The sequence below is a fragment of the Phalacrocorax aristotelis genome, chromosome 1, assembly GCF_949628215.1.
Source record: "Phalacrocorax aristotelis chromosome 1, bGulAri2.1, whole genome shotgun sequence".
Taxonomy (NCBI): Eukaryota; Metazoa; Chordata; class Aves; order Suliformes; family Phalacrocoracidae; genus Phalacrocorax; species Phalacrocorax aristotelis.
In genome coordinates, this window is record NC_134276.1 from 151,731,645 (window position 1) to 151,757,858 (window position 26,214).

General features: G+C 42.6%; 1 protein-coding gene across 4 annotated transcripts in view; it reads right to left on the reverse strand.

Moving 5' to 3' along the window:
• The window catches only part of IQSEC3 (IQ motif and Sec7 domain ArfGEF 3), a 106,187-nt gene extending 84,099 nt beyond the window's left edge, over positions 1-22,088 (reverse strand). For all 4 annotated transcript variants that reach the window (XM_075116197.1, XM_075116222.1, XM_075116204.1 and 1 more), the window contains exon 1: positions 21,549-22,088. In XM_075116197.1, coding sequence (XP_074972298.1) covers positions 21,549-22,066 — 518 coding nt within the window. In that variant the 5' untranslated portion in view covers positions 22,067-22,088. The remainder of the gene's footprint in view (positions 1-21,548) is intronic.
• Between the last annotated feature and the right edge of the window lie 4,126 nt (positions 22,089-26,214).

Here is a 26,214-nt window from a genome sequence, read left to right on the forward strand (position 1 = left end):
CAAACAAAATGCAGTCCCCACATAATGAGGTTTATCCCCCTCTGTGATTGATCCCAGTACATATTCCTTTATGTGGAATTTCCAGTATGAGGGAAGACCATGAAAGCAACTGGCCAAACAATGCACACAGGATGGAAAGCAGCCCTTTTTCCCCCTTCCATGTTGTTCTAGCATTGTGCCTTGTCTTTGATTTTGGATTTAAGAAGGTTGTTAGCCTTTGCAGATTCCCACAGGTGTGAGTTCTTCTGCTGAGCCTGCCAGTAGGAAGGCCATCTTGCTATTACCATGCTTACTCATATGGAACAGTGAGGACCTTTCATCACATTGCAGTTTATGTCATCAGTTCTGAATGCCACATCACTGCTGTGCAGGCTTCCTCCTCCTGCAGACTAATCTTGCTGCTTGGCGTCAATGGAAGAGCTTTCAGAGTTGAGGAGTACTGGCATACTTGAAATTTCAGCTAATCCCCTTTCAAAAGGCATTGTTGCTATTCTTGGAATAATGAGTAGGAAGTTTCCTTGATCTGTTAATGGGTACAATTAGAGGCAAAATGGTTGAGCCATTTTCTGACAGCTTGCTCCAAAGATGCTGTGACCCATATCACTTCTGGCTGAAGCAAAAGAAGTCAAAACATTCAAGTTTCTGCCTGAATGGCAATTCATTAAACAACAACTGGTCAAAAATTGCTAGAGTCCAAATGTTCTCCTGACAAGAAATGCTTTTTTGGCCCAGAGGGAACACTTCTACTACTTAAAGATTTTTAAATGTTGCTTTTTTTTTTTTTTAATGACCTTCCAATGGAAAATCTAGGAACAAAAACCAGTTTGCTAATTCTTAAGCATCACATGTTATTGAAAGATACAGGTTCTCAGGAGACCGTATCATACATTGAAAATGTGTGGGTGGTTTCTTAGCCAGTTTTAGTGTTCATAAATATTCTCAGATAGTGCCAGAGAGAGATTACAGGAACTCCTTATGCTTGTGCTCCATGGAAAGGGCTTCTGAATTCTAACTAATCTGTGCTGCTCCTTAACATGGAGAACCTATCCTCTTGGAGACTAGTTATTCTGGTAGCACAAGTCTGTCATCATGGACTAAGCACAGTATTTTACCCCTCGTTTGGCAGCATGATCCATCTTGGTTTAGGGTGGCTGAACCTCACCTGAGAAGTGATGTTTACCCCCCTGTGAAACAGTGTTAGTACAGTTCAAAACTACCTGTGAAGACACGCCCACCTCCTCTCCCACACCCACCCCATCTACTGTCATTATGTTTGCTTTCACGCAGTAGCTGTGAGAAAGACATTGCAATGATATTCATTGATCTGAGACATATCATGTGCTCTTTCCTATGCAGTAGTGGTGATCACGGATACACATGTGATTGCATTCGAACTGGAGAGGGGAAAATTGCTAGCGAAGACGTGGAAGAGATAAAAATTAATGTCTTGATGCTAAACTTAAGTGTCTTGAGCCCACAACCTGTGTGAGGGGCATAGCTGAGCAAAAAAGACAGTGAAGATACCTTGCCCTCTATGGCACTATTAATATCTTTCGTAAAGTTAAGGTAGAACAGCTGTTTGAAATAAGACCACACAACTTTTTTAACACTTCCATTAATCCCCTAAGTGCTTTATAAGTGGGGTTGAGGGAGAGAGAAACAGACTGCCATTAATGTCTAGCCATTTCTTAGGCAGGATTTGGCAGTCAGTACACTGCACAGCTGTGTGAGGAGGAACTTTGAGCCAGGGATATCTAAACAAACCCTTTCTCTTGCAATATATACTAGAAGATCATTTAGGGATTCAAGTCTGTCTAGGAGGATCTAACTGCTCCTCTTCCATGAGTGTTAATAGAAACTAAGGACCTGAAATCTCTTGGTGACTTCGGAAGACTCAGCCTTTTTAACTCATTGAGAGCAGATGGGAACACTGACATTCAGATTTCAAATCTGAGATGTGCTGCTCCACTGTAAGCTCCTGAGAAGCCAGCTTCTTTGCCTTTGAACTGAACCCCTTTTGAAAATAAATGCTTAGATCACTAAGCCATTTTGGATAGAATGTAAGAGCTGTCCTGCTTGACTACAGATTGCAGGTAAGCTGAAGATCCCACATATGACTGCAGCATGTCCTCAGAAACCAATGTTCCTTGAAAGGTGACTGGTTTCCTTAAGCTTATTCTACTGTCCTCGAGCAAGTGTGCAGGCTGGATTATTTCAGTTTCTACAAGAGTATGTAATTCTCCTGCTTTTAGACCCTCCATAAGCTTCTATGTTATTTTTTATCACTTTGCATTAGTTTTTCTGCACTTCTGACTAAATCGTTGCAGTTGATTCGATTACAAAAAGGAAAATCACACTTTCGCTTGTGTTTGATAGCTTAGTTTCACCAGTAGAAACTGAAGCATGAGGAGTGAGCCTTTATATAAGAAAAAATGTGAAAATAGTGAGAACAGGCAGAAATTGAGACTCATCTAGTTCAAGACTGGCAGTTAGAAATGTTTTAGGAATAAGACCGGGCATTGCTTGTGTTGTATTCCTGCCACCTGCAAGGGTACGGCACTGTCCTTTAAAAAGAATTCAAGTGAGACCCTTGTGTTTAGGACAATAAAATTCATAGAAAAGTCAGATTCCCATTGACTCCAAAGCAGACAGACTGTGACAAGTTTTTGCTGCAGTTGCTAGACCTCCTTCACCGAGTTGAAAAAGTCTGTTTAGCAGCGCTCAGTGGCCTACAGCTATGCTTCTTCAGGCTGCACTCATGTCTGCTATTGTAAGCTAAGTGAGTCAGTCTAGGTGTGCAGTTGGATTGAAGACTTCCAATAAAAACTGAAGAGGGTGCTGCAATAAGTGGTAGTCTTCCTTCCGAGTCGTCGTAGCACCAGTGCCATGGCATGGTGCTATAAGGCTCAGCATCCTTACCAAGGTGTAATGCTGAAGTCACTTGAACTCCTAGTAAAACTAAATGGATTTTTTATTGTTGTTGTTCCATGCTTGCATGTCTAAACTTGGAGTCTTCTGTCAAACTCCATTTGGTTAACAGAAATCACTGGGGCTATGGTCATATGCACCAGCCAATGGCCTGGTCTCAGTTGGTTAGCCTAACACCTGCACAACAGATCTTGTGGAAGAAATGGCAATTCTGATCACAGGGGACTGCTGCCTCCTGTCCCAGAGGCAGCTGTGTCTCAGTGGCAGGTAATGGTCAGTTTGAGTGCTCAGAAAGAAGGGTTCTGTCTCCTGGCTTGGAAACAAAGTACAATGTCCCTCAGGGCAAGAAGGGAATTCCAGTCTACAGACATTATGTGATGGAACTGCTTCCAATTACATATCCTCTGAACTCCTTAATTCACAAACTCTTTTTTTCTAAGGGGAATAATGCTTCTGAAAAGCCTTGTTAAGGCTGCGTATGGAGGGAGAGAATTTCTTAACTGCTTCAGCTAGTGCTTCAGTGCAGGGAATGAATGCCAAGAATCCCTCTAAAGTTCATGCAACTATCTGAAACTAATAGAAATTCAACTGCGCTGCTGTGTAAGAGCCTCTGTGAAGTGCACACCGAAGCCTCTAGCAGACCATAGAATTGGGATCATAGAGCAGAAGTGGAATACATTGGAATGGTCATGGGCACCTTGAGACCATGCTTGGAATGGAAGGTATAGCATGGTTGTGCCAAAGCGATGACCTGTGGATGACCTGTGGGGCTGGGCACTACTGACAGCCATGCACGGAAGGGAAGTGCAAGCCAGACTTTCCTTAGGAAAACTAAACAACAAAGAGACTAAGGGATGAGCTGAACTTTCACACATGTGTACAGTTCCACATTACACTGATTCTGGAAATCTGACTGGAATTCTAACAGTGGCTATCTAGAATAGGTAAGATATTAGAGGTCAGCAGGATATTCCTCAATAATCTTTACTCAACAGTTCAGTGTCATAGCCCTATATTTTCCTTCATGGTCCTTAAAATGGGAAAGACAATTATTTGGGTCCTTCCCTATCAACCTCTTCTCCATAACCCAGAGCTGAACTTTTAAACCTCTGAAAGTATGTCTATAACTAGACTGACTCCTCAACTTTTAGAAGCTAAAACACAGCTGAGAGCAAGAGGTGCTAATGAAACACTAGCAAGCAGAGGAGTGATGGTGTTTTGAATCTCTATAGGGTTGGGTTTTTTCTCCTTTATATAGTACTCAAAATTTCATAGTCTCTATGTAGACATGAAGGATGTAGGTCATCTTAGTCCAATGCAACAGGTTGGTCTTTTCATGTGCTAAGTGCTCTGAACAAAATTCTGTGAATGCTTAGAAATAGACTTAGGGTCCTAAACCATGGGCTCCTGAGGTGTTATGGTTGGGGAGGGAGGAGTTTTATTATGTGTATGTAAGTCTGTGCCACTCTCATTTTTCCTGAGAGATTCTAATCCGAAAGCATTTGTCATATCCTTTCATGCTGTTCCTCAGCCTATCATTACTTTCTAATCCTCCCTCTTCCAGCAGACAGCATGGCTTGTTTTCTAGGGTCACTGAGTTTGACTTACCACACATTACTTTACGTCTACAGTAATTAAAACATGTGTAGTATTCCTGTTTCCTTTTGCTCTCTTTCTGGGACCTTTTCTAGTTCTGGCTTTTCTTCTTTCGTTCTTTTGAGAAAGGCTGCAAGTCTTTTGGAAAGCGTTCTGCTGCTTGCAGTGCACATAGAATAAAACGCTGTGGATTTTTGCTACCAGATATCTACTGCAAGGCTGCTTTTGTGTGCAAGGAACTAGAATCTGTGACTTTGTAACAGCTGGTTCAGACACCTCCGTGTGTCAGGATGAAATTAGGAGGTGCCTGCACTTCATTCCCCTCCCTCAGCCTTTCTCTTGTTTGTAATGGCTCAGAGACACTGTGGTATTTAAGACTCAGCATCTCAAAAAGATCAAGGGGATGGCACTTACATTTATTGTTTGACCTCAGACAAAATAAAAATCCTCTGTCTTTCTGATTATGTGATGTTTTTGACCAATGGGAGATGGAAGAAAAGCAAGGAGCAAGACAAAAAAAAAAAAAAAAGAAAAAGAAAGGAACAGAGTGTGATGGAAGTGCAAGAGGTGGATGTGGAGTGTTATCATGGGGTTTGGGCATCCTAATCTGCTTTGGTGACTAATTAAGTTAGGGCTTTTACATCAAGCCAAGGAGTGCTCCAATGAAATGTAAAAGGAATTGTTAATAATGGAATGAGATGGAGGACACAGTCAGGAAGAAAGAAAAAAGGGAACTGTACAACCTTGTAGAATTGCAATTCAGATGCATCTGGAGGTTGGTCCTCAAAGGCGAATGTAGGCTCCTCTACTGATGGGGTCCATATGAAATAGGATACGCTGTGAGGTAATTGCGAATCTTCAGGATCAAAAAATACTAGTGCATTTGAGAATGGGAAACTTGCTGCATCACCCTTAGCTCTCCACAAAACAACACTCCTGGCATCTGAGAACAGACTGCTCAACATGCAACAGCAATAAGGCCATCTGGCCCAAAAGCAGAAACTTTTGATGACCAAACACCATTTCGCAGAATTTGCTGAGGCTTTGTAACTCCTGGATGGCATGTGCCTCTGAAATGCAGCAGATCTTTTCAGTTGATAGCATTATCTACTACCTCATCTTTTCCTTCCAGCTGTTCGTTTTTTTGCTTTGTTATGTTTAATTAACCCAGCCTTCTGAAGGAGAGGGCTATGCAACAGTCACTCTTGTGTTTAACTTCCTTCATAAAAACAACTGCTCTCAGACAGTGTTGCAGTTGGAGTGATTACAAGATCCTTTACATAAATCATTCTCTTGGAACTCGTTTGCCTTAACAAATTCTTGTATCAATGTTCTCTTTATTATGTCTCCTTGGGAAGGCCTGTAGTCTGTCTCAAGACCCTCAGTCATTAAAGAAGGAGGCAAAATGAAGGTAACTGAGTAAGTATACTAAAAACTCTGCATGTATTACAACAGTGTGAGTATTGCACTCATGTGCCCCTGTAAATGCTTTGCGGGGAAATGCAAGGCAAAATAAAATGTTTTGCTTTTTGCTTCTTTAGCATTTATAAAGGCTGCTTTCATAAGATGTTATACTTTTAATTTCACACCTCCTTTCCCCTCACAGTTTTTATTCAGCCTTACCTCCTTTTGTGTCAGATCCTTACTGAAAGGAACCTGGGGCTTCTGGTCTTGACAGTCTGTGTCAAGAATAAGTAGGGGATGAGGGTAACTTTTATTCTATTTTGGGAAGGTTTTGATGATGATGACGATTTTCTTTGAGATTTTTTTGTACTTTTTAAAGACAAAGATACCGGGTGTGGAAGGAAAGCAGTACTGTCAGTGTTGGCTTCACGCCATGTTCTTGGTTGTGATTCTCTAATATCCTTGACTGAATTCAACAAAAAGGAGGAAGTAGGGGAACAAAGACTTCATGCTTGACTCTTTGAAAAATATGAATCTGTTGGGGCAAAAAAAGGCAAATTAAAAGAAAAATGTGTTTCTCAATGCATCTTTGTCTCACTCGTGATAGAGCCAGGATGGGAATGAACTTTGACATATGCAGCAGTGCACAGAACAGCTGCTGTGGCACTGGGACCCATGCCATGTCCATTACTACAGCTAATTGTTCTCTTACAGACAATAGCCACTGTTGACTACAGCACTACCCTTCTCCTTTTCTTTTTCAAGATATTTTTTGAGTTAGCAATGCAGCCTATATTTCTAGCAAGGCTGAAATAGCTTCCCTATTAACTGTTCAATCCAGCTACTAAAAGTTTAATTAAATCTGCATCTGTTGCCTGCAGGACCATTAGAACTCCAAGGACCTCTGCTCTGTCCTCACTTATGTCTGTCCGTGGCTGTGGGCTTCTCCTGGGCTGGTTTCATTGCCTTCAATGGTTTCTCTCCATTTGTGCCAAAGTAAACAAAACAGGAATAATACACTAAGCATCTCCAAGACATTGGGAACAGACAAAATATGTGAGTAATTTTCTTGTTTAGATCTATAGTTCATTCTGTAGGAATCTCTTTGAAAGACTGGTTTGAATGCTGTTTGGGAGATGGCTTGTTCTATCTTTTCTTGAAAACCTATTCTTATGTAATTAATAATTAAAACAACAACATCAAAAACCTGATTGAGAAAATTGGTTTGGATTCATCACAGTCAAATCCCCAAACAGCCAATGAGCACATACCCAGAAATCCTGTGCCATGGAAATTCAGCAAGTCTTTCTAACTGGGAGATTTTCAGCTATCTATGGAATGGTTATGCTCTCTCCACCATTGTAATTGTGGTGTAGTGAGCGACATGGTGCATCACACGTTCTCAGGGGTGCATAGACTGTGTACAATATGCAGCTACGCAAATGGGTGCAAGCATTCCCACTCATGTGCCAGCATTGTGCTATTAAAACAGCATTCCTGTCTTGCAAAGCAGGCCAGAAATATCCTCAGTGGATGGATTTGCTATTATTAACCAGAATACCTATTAGCAAATGAGGCAACTTCTGGCTTGGTGCTAGTGGAAATCTCAAGGCTGTAAGGACAAAGAACAGCCTGAACTGTTCAGTGAAAAGGAGTTCCCTGAGAAACAGAACTTTACAAAGAATGAGGGAAAGGGAGGGATCTGTAGCAAGTAATCAACCCACACTTGCACTCATCATCATGATGGGCAGGATAAAAATGAGATGTCACTTTTCCAGATTCATATCAAGTTCTCTTCTATCTAAGTTCATAAATATGAAGCTAAAGAGCCTTTCCTGCTGCATTTGAGGAACTTTTTTTTTTTCCTCATAATTTATTTGAATATCAGTGCTTGGGAAGTGAAAGATTAATAGCAACTGCTTGGTGCCAAGCAGAGCGCAGGCAGGCTTCCTTTGTGCAGCTCTGCAGTTTCTCCTCACCTGCAGCACCTCCATTAGTTTAGTCCTGAGTACCCATGCAGCTGCCAGTACACCCAAACCCTGCTAGCCCAGAACTATTAATCCACGTAGCTCTGCTGCTGATGCAGAAAGCTGCCTATGTGATAGCTTGTTATTCCAGTGTGGATTGTCCATGCAGCTCTGCTGATGTATTAGAATCTTGTCTTACTCTTTCCCATGTTATTCCAGTCTTGCTCCTTCACCTGTCTCACCACATGCAGTATCTGCTAGTCCTTTGCACAATGCTCAGTCTTCATCAGAGTCCTGCAACATCACTTCCTCCAGTTCTCCATGTCTCTTCCTCAAAATGAAGACCTCTTGCACTCATCTCAATTCTGCCCAGCAACTCCTACCTCACAAATGCAGTTCTGGACTTGCACAGCGGCTCTGCTGAGCAAACTTGGGTTTGCCACCTGGAAATATACCCACGGAAAGGGTAGACAAATATCACTAAACTGACTCTAGTTTATCTTAAGGCAGACCCATGGTAACCTACTGGCGTCATAGCCACTGTATGGACTTCTTGCCATCAGAGCTGTCCCAACCTAGCAGAGTGTAGTAGTAGTAGACAAAATGTACTCTTTCAGTATAAATAGGAGCATCCCCTGTTACGGTGTTAGTATCAATAAATAGATCTCGAAAGTTTGTTTCAAAACAAAGCTGTGTCTGCTACAACAGCTCAGAAACGGAGTGGCGAGAAAGGTTGATACATCTTTTAACTCCATGGACTGTGGTCTGATGGTTGATACTGAGGAAGGCTATGCTTGATTTTACTAGTATACGTAACTATGGCCTTTGTTTCAATGTGTAGCAGGAACTGGGTAACAGGTAGACAGTCAGCATTTTGCTTGCCTCCCGAGCTCTTGTTTTTTGCGCACTGTCAGAAGGTTCCCAAGCTAGACTTTCTCTTGCTTAGAAGCCTCTACTTGGTACTTTCCTTCTATCATGACTTCTTTTTTGCTTATTCAGACCTTCTCCTAAGCTATCTCCAGAACCTTCTTAGTCCCACATTCAGAATGTTGTCACTTATTCTTTGAAGCACAGAACACAAGTCAAAAGCCGATTTTTTTTCTGTAGTCATCACCACACCACTAAAGAAAACAATTAAATGTTAAGATCTTTTAAAAAACTACTGGGCAAATCTTTCCTTCCATCTTCCCTTATTGATGATGATTTTGTTAATTCACTGGGTCCCATACTGACCCTGCTATGGCTTTGTATTTAACATGAGACCAGGGGGAGCGAAAATATAGCTGTGAGAAGAAGGAACTGTCTCACTAGGCAGTGGTTTTTGGAGAAGGTACTCTGTCAACTTATTCACATGCACAGATGTGATAATTACTTTCCGCTTCCCTAGCTCACATGCAGTGCCTACCTCTGTGGGAGGCTTTTCCTTTTGCTCCCACGAGAGGAATATTTTTTGTGTCTTCCATGTGCTTGCTGAGCTTTCTCCCATGAAACCAGACTGAAACAGCAGAGACTACAGGCTCTTAACTACCTTCTCTCACCACTCCCCTCCCCTCATCATTCTGTGCAATTGATAACTGGTTCATTGCTGCAAGAAACAAAACGCTCTCCAGGATGCCTGTGTGGTTTCTAGCACCTTTTTACTCCAACACATTTACACCACTTTTTCACTCCGACACATTTTCTTGCTGGACTTGCATGCAATACACATTTGCAGCCCTGCCAACCTGAAACCCCATGTCTCAATTCCTCCTCGAAATCAGTATTTCATTCTATCTCCAGTCTCCACTGCTCATTCTTTTAGTGTACATAACTGACACTAATCATGAATGGCTTTAAGGACTTTTGGCCAAGTTATAGATCTTTACTTGGTCAAAAGTCTTCCTGATATTAAGCTATCATGGGAGTGAATCAGATTTCAGGATTTAGAGCAATGTTATTTATGCCATAGAAGTGACCTCGTAACATTTAACACTTTGTGCCCTCTTTGTCTCCTTCTTTCAAGGCACTGTAGCTTACTTGACAGATCAGAGCCCTGGGACACAGGTTTTACTCTCAGCTTTGAGTAGCTGGGTGAACTCAAGCAAAATATTATCCATGTCTTCATCTCCTTCTGTAAAATGAGGACTACCTTTGTAAGCACTGAAGGGTCTACTGATAATGCAGAACAGACATCATCATCATCATCATCATTATTATTATTATTATTACTACTACGACTACTTATTTTTGCAAGGAACTTATATAATTCTTCCTGCAGTAAGATCTTGCCATGGTTAGAGGTGTACTAGAGGAAAAGCTTACATAGCTGCTACTTGCTGCACTTTTAGATATTGGTAGGGACATACACTAACAAAGTTCCACCTGTGAATAAGTGCACTGCTTCCCAAAGCACTTCAAAAAACATTATGTCACTTTGTATATATGCTCATCTCTGAAATGCAGCTGTTTCTGGTGTTAGATATGAGAGTTGGCCATAGCAGCCTGCAATGAAGCCTCGTAAAAAACTGCAGCAGAAAAATGGCCCTGATTCCTTATGCTTTATAAGTGATATTATCATTTTTGCTTGAGGTAGTGGGATGTGAATTGCCCAGTGAAGATTTGCTGTCATCTCAAACCCTTGTCACACAAAAGAAAATAACCACAGGACGAAGAAAATGAAGAATGGGGCCTGTTGTCAATTAAGCAAGGCAGTGAGAGGAACGTGATGACACATTTACATCAGCATGTGAACAAGGATAACACATTTGCTATGCATGTATATCCTGTGAAGGGACGCAGGTGGCTAAGGTCCTCAATATCTAATCTGAAAAAAGAGGTGTTAATGCCAGGCAGAGACACCCTGAAAAGGATGCTAGCTGAAGACATACTCCACTGTCCCCTCCTAGCACTCTGGGTACCCCTTGGAGATCTCCCAGACACTGCCTGACCAGGTTAAACTGCATTGTTTTATGAGATCTGAGAAACCTCCCATCCCACAGTGATGAGAACTAGTCACATACACTCTGGGCATACAGTAGTGGGCTCCTTCCTTAAGCCCAGGACTTGCCTGCTGGGGAGATGGCTTCAACCAGTCCGTATCTGTAAGGATAATGTTCAGTGTGTGCTGTTTATTATTAATTTCTCCTGAGTAAGGAGCTTCCTAAAATTAGAACATAAACCCCTGTCATTCCTTCCCTCCCCCTCAGCTACACTGAAGTATCATTACAGTCACACATGTAAATGAACCAGGCATTCAAAAACCTCACAGCCTATGCAGGATAAGGTTATGGGGCTCCTGGCCCTCCTGCATTCAATAGTTTCCACTGGGCCCTTTACCCTCCCCCTTGTAACTTCCCCCACTGCTGTCCAGTCTTCCACCAGCTCGTATCTCCCTGCATGGACAACCTCTGCAGAACCCAGAAGCATGGTATATTTATCTTATGACTGCTGCAGAGGCTTTGGAGAGCATGCAGATGTGCACACCACTGGGCTGTAGTCCTGAGGCAACACTCTGGCCATGCTTTCATGCTTGGGATTTGAAGAGTAGTTTAATATAGACTTAAAACCAGCCTGAAGGTTGCCCTTAGCAGAAAGTAGAGACACACTGTAGATGCCTCTCTTCTTCTTCTTTTTCTCTTCCCCGTCACCAGTGTTTCCTTTCTTCTGCCTACCTGTAAAATAACCTGCTGAAAGCAAATGGAGTTTGGCAGAAGTCTGGTCCCTCCCTTAAAAAGAAAGTAGATTCTTATTTTTTTACTTTTGGGAGGCTTAATAACTTTAAATGTCTGAGACTGAAACTCTTTGCCAATGCTTTTCATCCATCAAGGATGCAATCTGGTATTCCCTATCTGCTTGGCTGTGTAAGAGTCACGGTAAATGAGGTGATAAAGGTGGTATAATAGTTCCAGTCAGAGCATGTCTAGTGAAGTCAATATTTATATATGCAGCTTGACAAAGATGAGAAACTCCTTTCTTGGCAGAAACAAGGGACCAGCAGTGGATGTTGCTGCAGCTAACATGGAGATCAGTATTTTCCCAAATGAGTAATAAAGAATTCTTGGGGGAAGCATTACAGCACTTGGCTGTGCCATCCCAAATGATTGCCACGGCGAGTACGCACAGAATCTAATAAGCTAATAGCTAACTCAAACTAACTAGCTCCAGTGGTGGAACAGAAGACGGTTCAGGAAGATTCGTAACACCAGATGTTACATATGAGTGTTAACTCATGTCTCTTCAAATTTGAAGCCACTTAGTTAAGTAAGTTCAGCCACTGAGATTTACAGTGAAGTGGTAACAGAATCTGGCCCTTAGACTTAACTAGATTGTAAAATAGTGCAAATTACTGATCAGAGCCGTGCAGGCCATCTACTTCAGGAGTCTGACTGGATATAGATTTATTAGCACAAAACATTATAGAAGAAAACTGTTTGAAGAGAGGTCTTTGGCATGAGAACCAGGGAATGCTCAGAGAAAAGGGAGGAGATTCCTCAGATTCTTTGCTAGTTCAGACAAAGGTTAGTGGTCCAGTGTGCATGGATATCAGCATGGTCCCTCAGGACATATCCAGATACTCAGTTACTATGGTGAAGGGGGCCATGTGAGTACCTAGGCAGACACAAGCAATTTACTGGTCTCCTACTGGGAATGGATTCGCAAATTAAAAACCAGTAAATGAAAGACAAGGACATTTGTAAGAATTCTGAACTGACTGCAGAGCTGAAACTTTTCCTGGAACAGCCCAACAGAGGCAGAAGCAGTATTGCTTATAGAGGGGCAAAAGCAAGGAAAGACAGGTCTGATCTTGGTTCCATAACTGAAGTAGAAAAGTATTAACCTCTATAAATCTGGAGGGGTGCTCTCTCTTTTGGAAAATGCTATCACATATAAAGTCCTTAAGAACCTCAGGACCAAAACCACATGGCTCTGGGAGGCAGATCTGAGGATGTTCCATGGAGGCAGTACCCCACCAGGCACAGCAACGCCAAGATGCTGGATGCTGTGGCTGAAGGAGGTGCTGTCAGAGCAACTCCTCTGCTGGAGCAGGATAGCATGAACTGCTTTGGAGGACTGCCTGGAAATCAACATCACAGAGACAAAGAGATTGACAGAAAGGTCCTTAATTTTAATAGAAATGTCAGAATTTGAACAAACATCCAAAGTACAACAAAACCTGAAGAAAATCCCAAGCCTCCTTAAGATCTATAATAATTTCAGTGTCAATTTTCTACTACTCTTGAGAATGACATAGATGCTTTAGTGTGTTTCAGCAAATATAAATTAACTTCTCTAGTAGTAACTGTCTCAGCAGCAGCCCATGCCCTCGTAAATGTTGACAGGTGGATTAAGATGATCCACCAACTTTAAATACAAAGCCAGGAGGAGCAAGACTCCATTTGCCAATGGTAAACCTACACCTAGGCACCTCCTGAATTCCTACAGTAATTTCTCAATTATTTATAACTTTAATATTCCAAGACTTTTAAGAGGATATTACACACAGAACGTCAGCTCCAAGAAAGGGTCACAGATTTGGAGTGGACTGTTCAGCCATTTCAATGTACTGATGAGCTAAATGAAAAAATTATCTAGGACTTGGTCTTTGTTCCCTGCGTTCCTAAGCACAATATGTTTTCTGTGACCATATGATCTTTTCCTTTTTCCTTCTATGCATGTGTGTCTGTCTCTTTCTTGTGTGTGTGTGGGTGTGTGTCTATGTTGGTTCCTACTTTGTAAAGGCAGATCCCACTGAGAGTTTGAACCAAGTTTGAGTGAGTAACAGTGATCTCAGAGATACTAACCTTTTACAAGTTCCATGAAGATAGCTGGCGGGGTGTAAAAGAGAGGACTTTGTAGGTTCTCCACTGAGAGAAAGGCTGCTGAGCGAACTGAAGCCATTACTCCACACAAAAGTCTCCGTGTTGGAGAGAGATGTTGTAAAAGCCTCAACACCAGGAGAAGCTTAGATCAGAACTCACACCTTGTTAGGCATCAGAAAATGTAACTGTGACACAAATCTTCTGGAAGCCAAGGTTCATTAGCTCTGCAGCTCACAGACCCCTTTGTTTTCAACTAGAAGACGGCAGGAAGGATAAGGTTTGCCATTTTTATTTTCTTACACAAAATCACTTCGATTTCACCAAGATGTCCCCATCTTAGATGTGACTAATCATGGAAAATATTGATCCCCTTCTATCCCCCTCAGAAAGTGCAACTTCAGAGTACCTGAAAATAACAGCTGATCAATGAGCATAATCATGGCAAAAGCAACAAAAATAATACCTGTGTGAGCAGCAGACTGAGTGTGCACGCACAGGGTAGAGAAAAGAAAAAACATTATCAAACAGAGCAAATATGTCTTTATAACCCTGCAGCAACAAAACTCCTACCACCTTATATTAAAATGCCATAATAAAACACTACAAACTTATTGTATGGAGAATCAGAATGCTAGTTAATGGTCTCCTCATTGTTCACTGTTATTTCTGTAATGAGTTGCTATCCATTGCTATTGTCGACGCTCATTTACACTGGTGGATGTATGTGTATTTGTGTGTGAGGACAGATACTCAAAATCTGGTACAGATCCTCAGGTAATGTAAATTGTCATGGCTGTATTGACGTCAGTGAAGATACACTGATTTCCTCCAGCAGATGATTTGCTTTTCTGTATGTAAAAAGCACAGAAAATAGGTGCTGTTTCAACTTTGCTCGTAGACACTTACTGTAGACAAATGCTCATGCAAATACATTCTCTCTTCTATGTGCAAATATACATATTGCCTTGCAGTACACATTGCAAGTAATGACAGGAGCTTTATGCTGCTTCCTATGCTGAAATTTATAAAAAGGATTGCTCCTGATCTATCTGCCTACTCTTATCTGTAACAATAGATCTCCAACTGCTTTGCTACAGATCTTAAAATACACAGAGCCAAAAGGGACTGTCCAGCATCACAAGTCTGTTAAAATACATTTAGGAGGAATTAAACTTCGATCTTAAGACTATTAGTCGAGTGCTCTAACTAAGAGATCTTAAACAGAGCCATTGGGCAGAACAAATCCAATAACCGAGACTCTCATTTCCTCACCTAGGGCTTAGCTAAATGAAATTACAAACTCCAGAATAGATTAATACAAGAATATTACTAGTGTCTTTCAAGATACACCTCTTTGAGGGAAAAATGTATATATAGTTTTTTTAAAAAGTATGAAAAAGAAAGGGAAAACGGTCACATTTCAGGCTCTGTCTTCATAAATGACTCTTTTTTTTCCTTATTTGCTTTTATATGGTTCCATGGAATGTGGACCAAGTAATGATCACAGCCTACAGGTAATTTTATAACAAATGAAATATTTTCCATCTGTTAAACAGAGGAATATTTCTGGCTTTCTATAATGTTTTCCTAAGGGAGAAACAATAAAAGGTTTCATAACTGAGAATGGAAAAGAGAAATAAACCATTGCTGAACTAGGAAAGGAAGGAGAAAACAAGCAACCTAACAAGGCATTTATAGGGAAAATATCAGGAAAGCAGAAGATGAATAAACCCAATGTACAGAAAGATTAAGGTAGGGAGACAGTAGCTCTTTTTTACTGTTTCTACTTGGATTCCAAGGCAGAAGGAAAAAAAATAAAACTGGGAAATTTCTACAGTCTAATACATCTGTTTGTCTAGAGGTATTTTTGCTTGCGGAAGTGTACTTCTTTTTATCACATGAATACTTTTTTGAATGCGTAGGTAGACGCCATAATTAATAAAAGACCGGACTTCTAGTTGACAGGCTCTGGTCTGGCACCATCTAAGGACTAGAAGAGCATCCCAAGGTTAGATTTCTCTGGCTTGCTCTGACTGAAAGCGCAAATAGTTTCAAGTATGGTGTAGATGGGAATATGTACAGTCTATGCCTCATATAAGTAGCCATTTGCTGCATGCATAAACTGTATGAACTATGCATAAATTGTATACTCCTGCGTGCGCATCATTTTATGAAGGACCTAGAAGTATCAGTCGCTTGTTGCAGTCTCAGAAGAACAGGTGTCCTTCCATGCTGTATGTGATGCAAAGAATGGGACAGGCAGCCCAAGAGTCACCTGGCACTGAGTCCCTGGCAGAAATGCTCAAGAGCATTGTTAATACATACTCATTTGGGACATTTTTCCATTTATACCTCTTCCAAACAGCCATGCCTGAATTCTTTTGAGTGCTAACAGTGTTGTCATGTGAGCTCATTGCTCCTAAAATCCTCTCATGGAGTATTACCTTGGATCCGCTGGGGAAGGGACACCAAATAGGCCAATACAAAGTGTATGGAAGAAATGTACCCTTGCCACCAGAGAAGAGCACCCTGGCTGCAACAGAACATGTAGCTGAGTGACGTAAAAATATCACCATCTTATCAGAAAGACAAAATAATGCTTTTGCATCCCTCCTCATCTACGAATTAAAAAAAAAATCACCTTTTTTTCTATTGCTTTCAGCCCTTGACTTCTTTCGTGAAAAGAGTAGTATGAGTCTCTGTTACTCCAGGTACTGCTCTAACTGGGCTCAGGACACAGATACACAGGTAGTGTCCGTCCAAAGCACTGCTAGGCAGTATTTCTCATAGATTCCTTCCTTGTTATTACTTCCTGATGCTCCCATCCCACCAGTGAGATTTCCCACAATACTATTTTCAGCTTTGACATTGTGTTGCTCTGGCCGGGACTTTACACAGCATCATATTGAGGTGCTATCCCTGTGGGTGGAATTCCTCGTGCTGTCTTTACTCAGCAATTTTATTCCTAGAACTTCATGCTGAACACTTCCTAAGCTGAGAGCTTTACCTTCTCTCACTTCATCTGTTATTTCTTAAATATTGTTGTGAATCATTAATTCCTTATTCCTCTGCCCGGGATTTTACAGGCCCTGATGTAGATATCACACAGGCATGTTCATGTCATAAAGTATGTCTCAGGCTGATTACAATGTGAATGGAACCAGTATGGATATATCTTTAAATGGGACATAGTCACAGAGAGTCTACTTCCTTTTTTCCTCTCATTATGCTCTTTATTTCAGAATCATCTAAGCAGAGCTTTTAGCATCTGTGTAGCTATGCCAGTGCAGACCTCTGTCATCTGAAACTAGCTTACAGCACTCCAAATAACTTTTGATGCTGAAACGGTACATTGCTAGCAGGGATTTGCAGAACCCAGGGCAGCACCAATGCAACTATTTCTGGTGTGTGAAAGCTCAAGGGAGTTAAACCCTGAAATAGGCTAGGGGAAATCTGAAAGAATGAAAGCAGAGGGCAAATGTAGCATTCCTTGTACACCCAAAGTGAAAGGAATGGGTATCTGGGGTACACAAGCCATTCAGAGTTGTTCTGGACGTCTGGGGTGGTTTTTTTTTTTTTTTTTTTGCTGGTGCAATGCGCAAATATAGCAAAATATGTTAATAGTAAGCCATAATATTTACAGTTATTGTTAGTAACCATTGAAATCAGTGGAATTTTGTCTAATGCCTTTACCCTGGAGATAATCCATAGACTAGAACATTAATGCATAGTTAAAAAGAAAAATTATGGAAAACAGCACCTCTGCATATGCAATATCTTCATTTTAAAGTTACATAATTGAGCTTTTGAAATTAAACAAAAATATAGCAAACAGCCTCAGACCACAACAGCAGCTAAGTGACTCTAACATTGTCTTTTAAAACTTGCCTCTTTACTAGGATAAAAAATACTACCCTAAACCAATACAAAATAAATTAAAATAAAATAGTTTTCAACCCAATGCAAATCCAAATGAGCTTTAAGACCTCTGTGAAAATGGGATTTTAGAAAATTTCTTCCAAGAGTTCTTAGAGTTTGTTTTGTGTGAGGATATCTTGTAGAGCAAGCGCAGGCTAGTAATTTAAAGACAGTATTTAGATCTTTATATCATGCTAGACAAATAGTGTTTCTATGCCTTGTTATCACACTTACTGACACGGTTAAAAGAAGACTTTGATGCCACTTTAATGCAGAATGTTCGTAACTTGCACCCATGTCTTTTGATGGAAGGAACTATAACAGATTATTAGCTATTATTCTAATTGTATTTATTGAAGTGAGTTTTCCAGCTAATGCATGGGCTCAAAATCTGAAGTCCTTCCCATAGGCAGAGCTCCTACTGAGAGTTTCACTGATAAAAACCAGCAGGATTTGGGCCATTTAGACTTAATCTGCTAAATGCAACCCTGTGGCATTTCCCTGCCTCAGTGAAGGGTACTGGGGATTGGCAAAGGTGGTAGTATTCTGATAAAGAAGGAAAGGGAAAATTATACTCAAAGGATCTGACGATACATTGGAATGGTCCCTTAAGACAAGAGGCCGCCTAGCAAGGGTGATCTAAGCTATGCTAATTTGGTAACCTGTATTTTTGAAGCAAAACATTCCATGACGAATGACCTTATTTTTTTGTTTTTAAAGCTGTGAAGTGCTTATGCAATAGACTCCTAAGGTAGAAAGAGACAGATGCCGCGGAATAATAATCAGCCTAATTCTTGCTGAGAATCTCTGCAAAAACCTTTCTCCTTGCCTCTCCTTTCATAGGTAAGCTCAGTCCTACCTTCCTCACACAACAACATGCAGCAACAATTAGCAGGCCTCTGCATAACTCAGGATTTCTTCCCTTTCTAGAGATGGGCTCGGTTTTGTCCCTTTTTAAAATGTAGGCTTTTAAAAAAAAAATAAAAGACAACTTATCAGTTTTAGAAATGCTTCAGTTATTTTTTTCTTCTGCCCCAGTTGACAAGAATAGTCACATGTGTCCAAAAGCTTAGGTCTTGACTTCTATCCAGTGCTTGAGGTGAGCTGGGCTGCAAAAAAACCTCAATCCTGACTAAAAATGAGCAAAATCCCTGGGCTGTGTCTGAGGTGAAAAGGGCCGGCACGAGTACACTTGGACATGCTGCCAGAACCTCCTGATTTGTGAGAGGCAGAGGAAATTCCACTGCTGGGCAATGACAGTCAGGCACTGCCTGGGTCCTCCTTTAACCCTTGCTTTCAGCCACTGCATCCTGACATGCTAAAATATCATTTCTGTGCTGTTTAGAGTGGCCATTTTCTGTAGTGAACAGTCAGCTCCTATGGTCTTGGCTAAGAGAAAAAAAATCTAGGTAACATTGAATTTCAGGATTATAATAGAGGGAAAAACATGTTCAGATGTGGGGAGGGAGGAAGAGAGTGCAGATATCTCGTCTATGCAGGTATTAAAGTATACGTCCCCTGCTGTCACACAAAAGCAAAAACACAACTCTCAGGTTGGCCAGCTGGATCATAAGGGATATTGGGCATGCTGTCAATAGGTGGCAAAAGGTTCCCCCCCTCCATCCAAGTTGCCTTTAAGTTAGATTTTGCAGTCTTTGATTTCCTTCTAACAGTCAGAGATGAGAGAGGATGAAACCCAGTATATACAATCAATGGGGAAAAAACAAAAAAAAAGAACCTGCAGGAGTGTGAAATATATTTGCATCTCTCATATTTCCTTTGCTATACAAAGGTTTTGGTTTGCCTAAGCTATAGAAGGAAACAGAAGCAGCCTATTTTAATCTTCCTGAGTGAAGAACACTGCAGGGATTGCTCTGTTATCCCCAGCAGCAGCCCTGACTTCCCACAAAAACACTCCATCCATCCATCCATCCATCCATCCATCCATCCATCCATCCATCTATGTGAAATATAAAGATTATCATATGATATACCAGCGATCAGCTGTGTTCTTAATGCACTTCTTTTGTGCATTTTGGTATGAAGAAAAAAAATCTACAATTCTTCCCCCAATCAAACCCCACTGCAAAAAAAGCTCAGATAAGAAGGAGGTATTTAGACTTATGCACAGAAATTGATTCTTCAATCTGTGTAATGACGTATGTTAGAAACTCTGTTCAGAAGAAAGGAAAGACGTTGCCGATACGATGTTTCTAACAGAGCCTTCACTGCAGGGATTCACTACTGAAAAATCAATGAGGTTGATTATGCATTTTTATACGGGTTTCTTACTGCTTCGACTTCAGTGACTTAAACTCTGCTATTCTGGATTTACACCAATTGACCTGAGTTCAGGATCTGGCCCTACGTCTGTTGAAAACGCCATCTATTGCATGATGAATAAGGGCCAGATCCTGCAAATTCTTACTACCTGTATTAAAACTCTGAGTAGCCCACTCACTTCCTTTAACTTGTGATTGCAAAACTGAGTCTCACGGTGCAGCATTTTAGAAGTATGGATCTGCCTTTTGGGATTCGAGCGTACCTTGGCCGTGCATATTCCTTTAATAGTATTACTTTCAATAGGAATTTCTCCATGGATTTTCATAGAATCACGTGATAGATGCTTTGCTGTTATGAAGTGGTGTAACTCTACCTACACGAGCTGAAAATCCAGCTCCGTGTTGTAGCTATGCTTGTATATTCACGACAAACACGAGGGAGAAGGGGCCCTTTTATTTAAAGTATCAAAAGAGACAAGGAAGACGTTTTGGGCTATGCAGAGTGCTGCATACTTCATTTGTTTGGACATTGCTATAACCAAAAAACCAGAGTTCATTCTAGGAAAGAAATCCCGATCTAGTTTTACTACTTATATTAGCTTCTTTCTTACATAAAAGAAGCAACATCAGAAGGTATGCTCCTTCTCTTTCTAACTTCACTAACTCTGGCTTTCAACAAGAAAATATTCCCCTGCCTTCAAAGTGCCTGAACAAAGGACAATACAATACTGAGTGCAGCTGTAATTACCAGCTGGTGAACTGATGGCATATACTGGATACGTAATCCAAGAAAATGTGACTCTTCAATAGTAGCCTCTTCCACCACCTATAGTGCCGGAATGCTCATCCTTGTTTACTATACATGCATGCACATAGACCATTATAAGTATTCAGTACTAGCAGTCATGCTTTCTTCACTGAAGTGGAAAGACCAGCAAAAAATACTTTGTCCTTTTGAAAAGCTGGATCAGTGTCAGGTGCCACTCACCAAAAAAAGAAAAAAAAAAAACCAAAAACCAAAGAAGAAGACAACCCACACACAAGTGTGATAAGCATCCTAAATGTCAAACATATGTACAGCATCTGTATCTCTATGACCATATATACATCGTGTGCAGTATAATGCATACCCTAGACCCCTTACATCAGTGAAGGCAGGAAAAACCCAGCTCGTTCCAGGGATGATGGGTTTTTCTGACAGATACCAGCGACTTAAGGCAAGAAAAGCTGCCACAATGCTGCTGCCCTTTGCAAAGCTTCTCCCTGCCTCAGCTAAACCGCACTCTTCTTTGATCAAAGACATATTTATTTATGACAGAAAATGAGAGCACTATGCTGCGTGTGAGCGGCATGGGTGACCAGCCCGAGTGGGTTCAAATGGGCCACAGGCACTTGCACGTAAAAATAAAAGCAGTGAACTAGGAGGCAGATGCCTCTGGGAAGCAGCATCCTGGCTCCTCTTTGCACTGCCTGCTCTCCCCGGGAATGCATCGCGGGAGGGATTCCCCACCCACCCACACACTGCCTCTCTCTGTGCAAGGCTGCAGGGGGGTATAACCCAGTTCCTCTTGGATCTGGGCCCAGAAAGAGCCCGTTACGCTCCTGCTTCCCCGCCGCCACCCCTTGCCCGCCCCCCTCTCCCCCTTCTCACTTACTCCGGTCTCCTGCTCAGGACGCCTTTACCGATGGCCGGGGGGGTCTTGTGCTGGAGCAGAGCGGCGCAGCAGCCCTTCTCCCTGCCGTCCTTCTCCGCGGGGTGCTGGTGGGGCTGGAGAGGGGGGTGCTGGTGGCCGGGAGCCCGGCCGCTGCCGCCGGGGCCCGCCGGGGCCGGCTGCTTGCCCCCCGCCGCCGCCGGCGGCTGCGGCTGCTGCGCCGGGAGCTGTTGGTGGTGCTGGAGCGGGTCGGGCTGGCCCGGCGGCGGCGGCGGCGGCGGCGGCGGGGGTTGCTCGGCAGGGGGGCCTTGGGGCGCTGCGGGGACCGCCGGAGGCTCGGCGGAGACCGGTTGCTGCCCGCGGAGGTTGCGGTTCTCGGTGCTCAGCTCGTCCAGCCGCCGCTCCAGCTCGTCGATGCGCTGGCGTTGGGTGTGGATGAGGCTCTGCTGGTTCTGCACGATGGCGGTGAGCTCTTTCAGGTAGAGGACGGCGCGCATCGGGTTCTCAAGCAGGCTCTCCATTCCCCGGCTGCCGGCCCGGGGTCGTGTCCCCCACCACCACCACCACCACCACCACCACCCCACACCCCTTACCCGGCCCGCCGGTGCTCCGGCGAGAGCGGCGGGGGTTGCGCCACCAACGCGGGCTCGCGCGCCTGCCCCTACCCCCGCGCGCCGGGCACGGCGAGGGCGGGGGAAGGGGAGAGGGGCGGGATCTGTCTCAGAGGCTCCGCCCCCTACAACCCCCACCGCCCCCCCGCTCCGGCCGGGCCGCGCAGGCGCAGGAGGGGACGGGCGGGGGACACCGTCCCGGCGGGAGGGTGTTCCTGAGGGGAAGGATGGGGCTGCAGGGCATTCCGCCGCCTCAGCCTTCCCCTCAGGAACACCCTCCCGTTCCACCCACCGGGACGTGGCGGTTAGCATGATTTTAGCCTCAGGGCTAAATCTGAACCCGAGGGAAAGAGTTACCGAGTAAAATGGATGTTAGCGGAATCTGCTGCTTCCCTGCAAGTTTGTCACTCCTTTGAGTCTTTAGTGTCCTTTAGGTTCTTGGGAAGAAAACTAGGATTTACTCTGGAGTTTTGCTGGGGGCTGTGGATGTAATACCAGAGAAGTGACAGGCAGGGCCTTCACTGTCAGACTCTGTGCGGGTTTTGTTCATTTCTCAGGGAAGACCTTCCCTTGCCCTTCCTCATCCACAGCCTTACGTGTTCACAAACTTACAGCCTTGGGTCTCAGAAACTAACTGCGTGCTTTCTAGTACATTCATCAATAAGTAACCTGGCTGAGAGCAATAAAATTGCTTTCGGGAACAATTTTGATGATTGCTGTAAAGGGTAAAAAAGCGGCATCCTTTCCAATCACTGTGGGTGCTGAAGATCCAGGACACGTAACAAGCCATTAGACCTGGTTTTAGGCAAGCGTGTCAGTAGATCCGACTGAGCGTACAAAAGGCGCAAGACCACAGAACAAAAAAACAACTGTTTTTAAGTAGGTGATTTTCAGTGTAGAACTACTCTCATTCTGCCTTTTCAGATTAGCAAAACCTGCACCGTAGCAAGGATTTCCTGAAGTGAGGAACCGAGCAATGTAAAGGAGAATCTCTGTTTCAGATGAGCTGAAAGGTGTATTTCCAGTCTTTTCTGTTCACAGATAGCCCTGGGAATGTAAACTGATGCAAACAGGATCACCAGGATTAGAAGCTGTTCACAGACTCCTCCTAAAAAAGAACTGCTATTCACAGTTCTCCTGCAAGCACTTAGAGATGGCTTTAGGGATTGTGAAACATTGCCGTATGTCCCGTGTGGTGGGGGAAGACCCCAGCGTGAACTCTTAAGAAGCAAGAGCATTCAAATCCCCCACACTTATGATTATATTGGAAAGTTTTAGCGGAGACCTTCCTCCAGCTCATTGCCTAGTGTGTCATTAACGTCTCCTGTCAGGGGATTGACTGAGCAGGAACTGGCATTTAGCAAGGAGAGAGATGGTTATAGGAGAATGTGAAAAAAGGCACACAGAGAAAGACTGGGGAGGTGAAAACACCTAAGCTATATTTGGGGAAGAGTGGAAGTGATCATTTGGGAAATTGCGCTGGTATGCTGCCTCCTTTCAGAGACACTTCTGAGCAGCATCATTCCAGTCTTGCCTCACAGGAACAGAGTCTAGGGACACCAATGGAAATAACGTACTTTTGGCATCAGTATATTCTGGGAAACAACCAGGGATGGCTATTGGTATGCTCATGGATGCATGTACACACACACATACATAGAGCTACCTTGTCCTTGTCAGGAGAGACTTCAGGCAGAGGTTGTTTATCTTGCAGAATAGAGGAGGCTGATTCAACTTTAAGGCAAGCCCTGCACAGTGTTCTGTCTTTGCAGCGGACACCATGTTCCTTTGCAGCTCAGCTGGATAAAAGCAGGGAAGAAATAAGGGTCATAAACATTGTACTGGCCTATCCAGGTTTAGTCAGCCAGGTCATGGCATGTATTCATAAGGGAATGCTAAAAGGAAAAAATCATCCTGGTTTGGATGATTTGGGCTGGGGCAAACCAGCTTGGAAGTCTTGTGTCTGGTGCTTGAATACCTATCAGAAGATGTGACTTCTTACTGCCTAGAGAGGACCCAATATATTTGTTCACTTTTTCTGCACCTTTAATTTGCTTGACCAGCCTCATTAACCTAGTTTCTACTAATACATCTTTGTCATAAATTAAACTGAGACCTACAGCCATGGATTGGTAAGCTAAAAACAAGCAGGCTAGAAGAATCAGAAAGAAACCCATTTTCTGTGTGGGTGTGGTGTCTGGTGGACAAAAATGGTAAGACCAGCCCTGACCCTCCAGGTTTTTACAGAGAGCATGTGCCAAAAGAAAATGCAGCAGAATGCTTTTGTGCCTAATATAAAAGACTATGCAGGGATCTCCTTACAAAACTCCAAGGGGTAATAGAGTTGCATAATCCTCTGTAATAAGAAAATTCAGTGAAGATGGGGTATTCATTCAGGACGAATCTGCAAGGGTATCAGAAGAACCTGAATGTCTTCTTTCACTCCATGAACGAGAATCCTGCATAGCTAGGGAACGCCTCCTCCTTTATCCAGCCATCACTGTGTCCCTTTGATTATGCTGCCACAATACCTAGCAAACATCGTTTTCAAAGCTCTGCCCATCAGTGAAGTAAGCATTAGTGTGCCATAGAAAGTGAATGTTATGATCGTAGCCATCAGGAATAGGGAAATTGGGGCACAGAGTTATTAAGTGTCTTGTCCAAGGCCATGCAGGGAGCCAGGGGGACAGATCTCTGACTTCAAACACTTTTGGCATTTAGCCCAATCTTCAGATTGCTGCATCTCTTTAGGAGAGATGATATCTAGAGGGAAACAATGGTGAAGATGAGGAAAGCATGAATTCTGTTAAAATTATTTTTGCCATAGATAATTTGTTGGTATTGTATTTTTCAGAGTCCTGATTCTTTTCAGTCCATTCCAGAAAAAATAATAATGAATAATAATGGATTCATTATGTTATTATGGAATAAAGTGCTTCCCTTATCCACTTAGCAAGGTGCTTGGGCATTGCACAGACAATTACATATAAAGTGCAGCAGTAGTAATTAAAATAAGCATGCATTATAAAAACAAAACAAAATGCAAATGAGTCAAGCCTCAGGATTTAATGGAAAGGTCTAATACTACATGATTTAATTTTATATTTATTTAGCTATTTAATGCAGTCAGAGGAGAACGAATCCATAAATAATAGTATACTAATAAGCATGCACGATAGGGAAGGTAGTAACATCTTCAGCTGTTTCATGTGCAGAAAAATTTTCACTGCAGAGTGTTCTTGCAACATATTCTGAGAGGTCTTAATCCCACTTTAATTTGCAACAGCTCACTGAAACTTGATGCGAACAAATCACTCCAGCCTTCTGACAGGTAGAGACTTCCCATGTTTTCTATTTGAAATTCTGTTTCAAACGGAAATTGAAAATGGCATTTCCCTCCTCTCAGTTACACTCCATCTCCTTCTCCTTGACAGGGGCTCCTCACACCAACTCCGGGCAGCCTCCCCCCCATTTCATGCATTTGGCCCTGTTCTCCTCCACTTTTCACACTCAGGCCTTGCAAGGAAACAACCTTCTCCCTGTAATTCTATGTCCAAAGTGCTACCAGTTTGAGATGCAGGGCGTATAGCTTAGTTTCCCAGCTATGATTTTACGATCTTGTTATCATAAGCTTATGTGCTTATGGTAAAGTTTTTTGTATTTCTGTTAAGACATAGATTTCTATTGTCTTTCTTTTAGGAGAAGAAGAATTATGTACAAGTGCACCTGAATACACCAAAAATTATTGGTGTATTGATTATTATTATTTGAGGTCAAGTCCTTAGTACTCAAGGAAAGGGAGATTTAATATTGGCCGACCCATCTCAATTAACCTAACGTTTTCTCCCCTTCTTCCTTTCCCTCTCAAAACCATGGCAGAATCTTGAGTGAAACACCCACACCCAGCGTTTCCCACCAGATCCATTCTCATCCAGTTCTGAAAAAGTGCGCACAAGGAAGCATAACACAAGTCATATAAAAAAGACAGAATTAGAGTAGAAGATGGGAGGGAAGAGATGTAAGAATCACAGTCTTGTCTTGCCACCTTCCATTCTGAT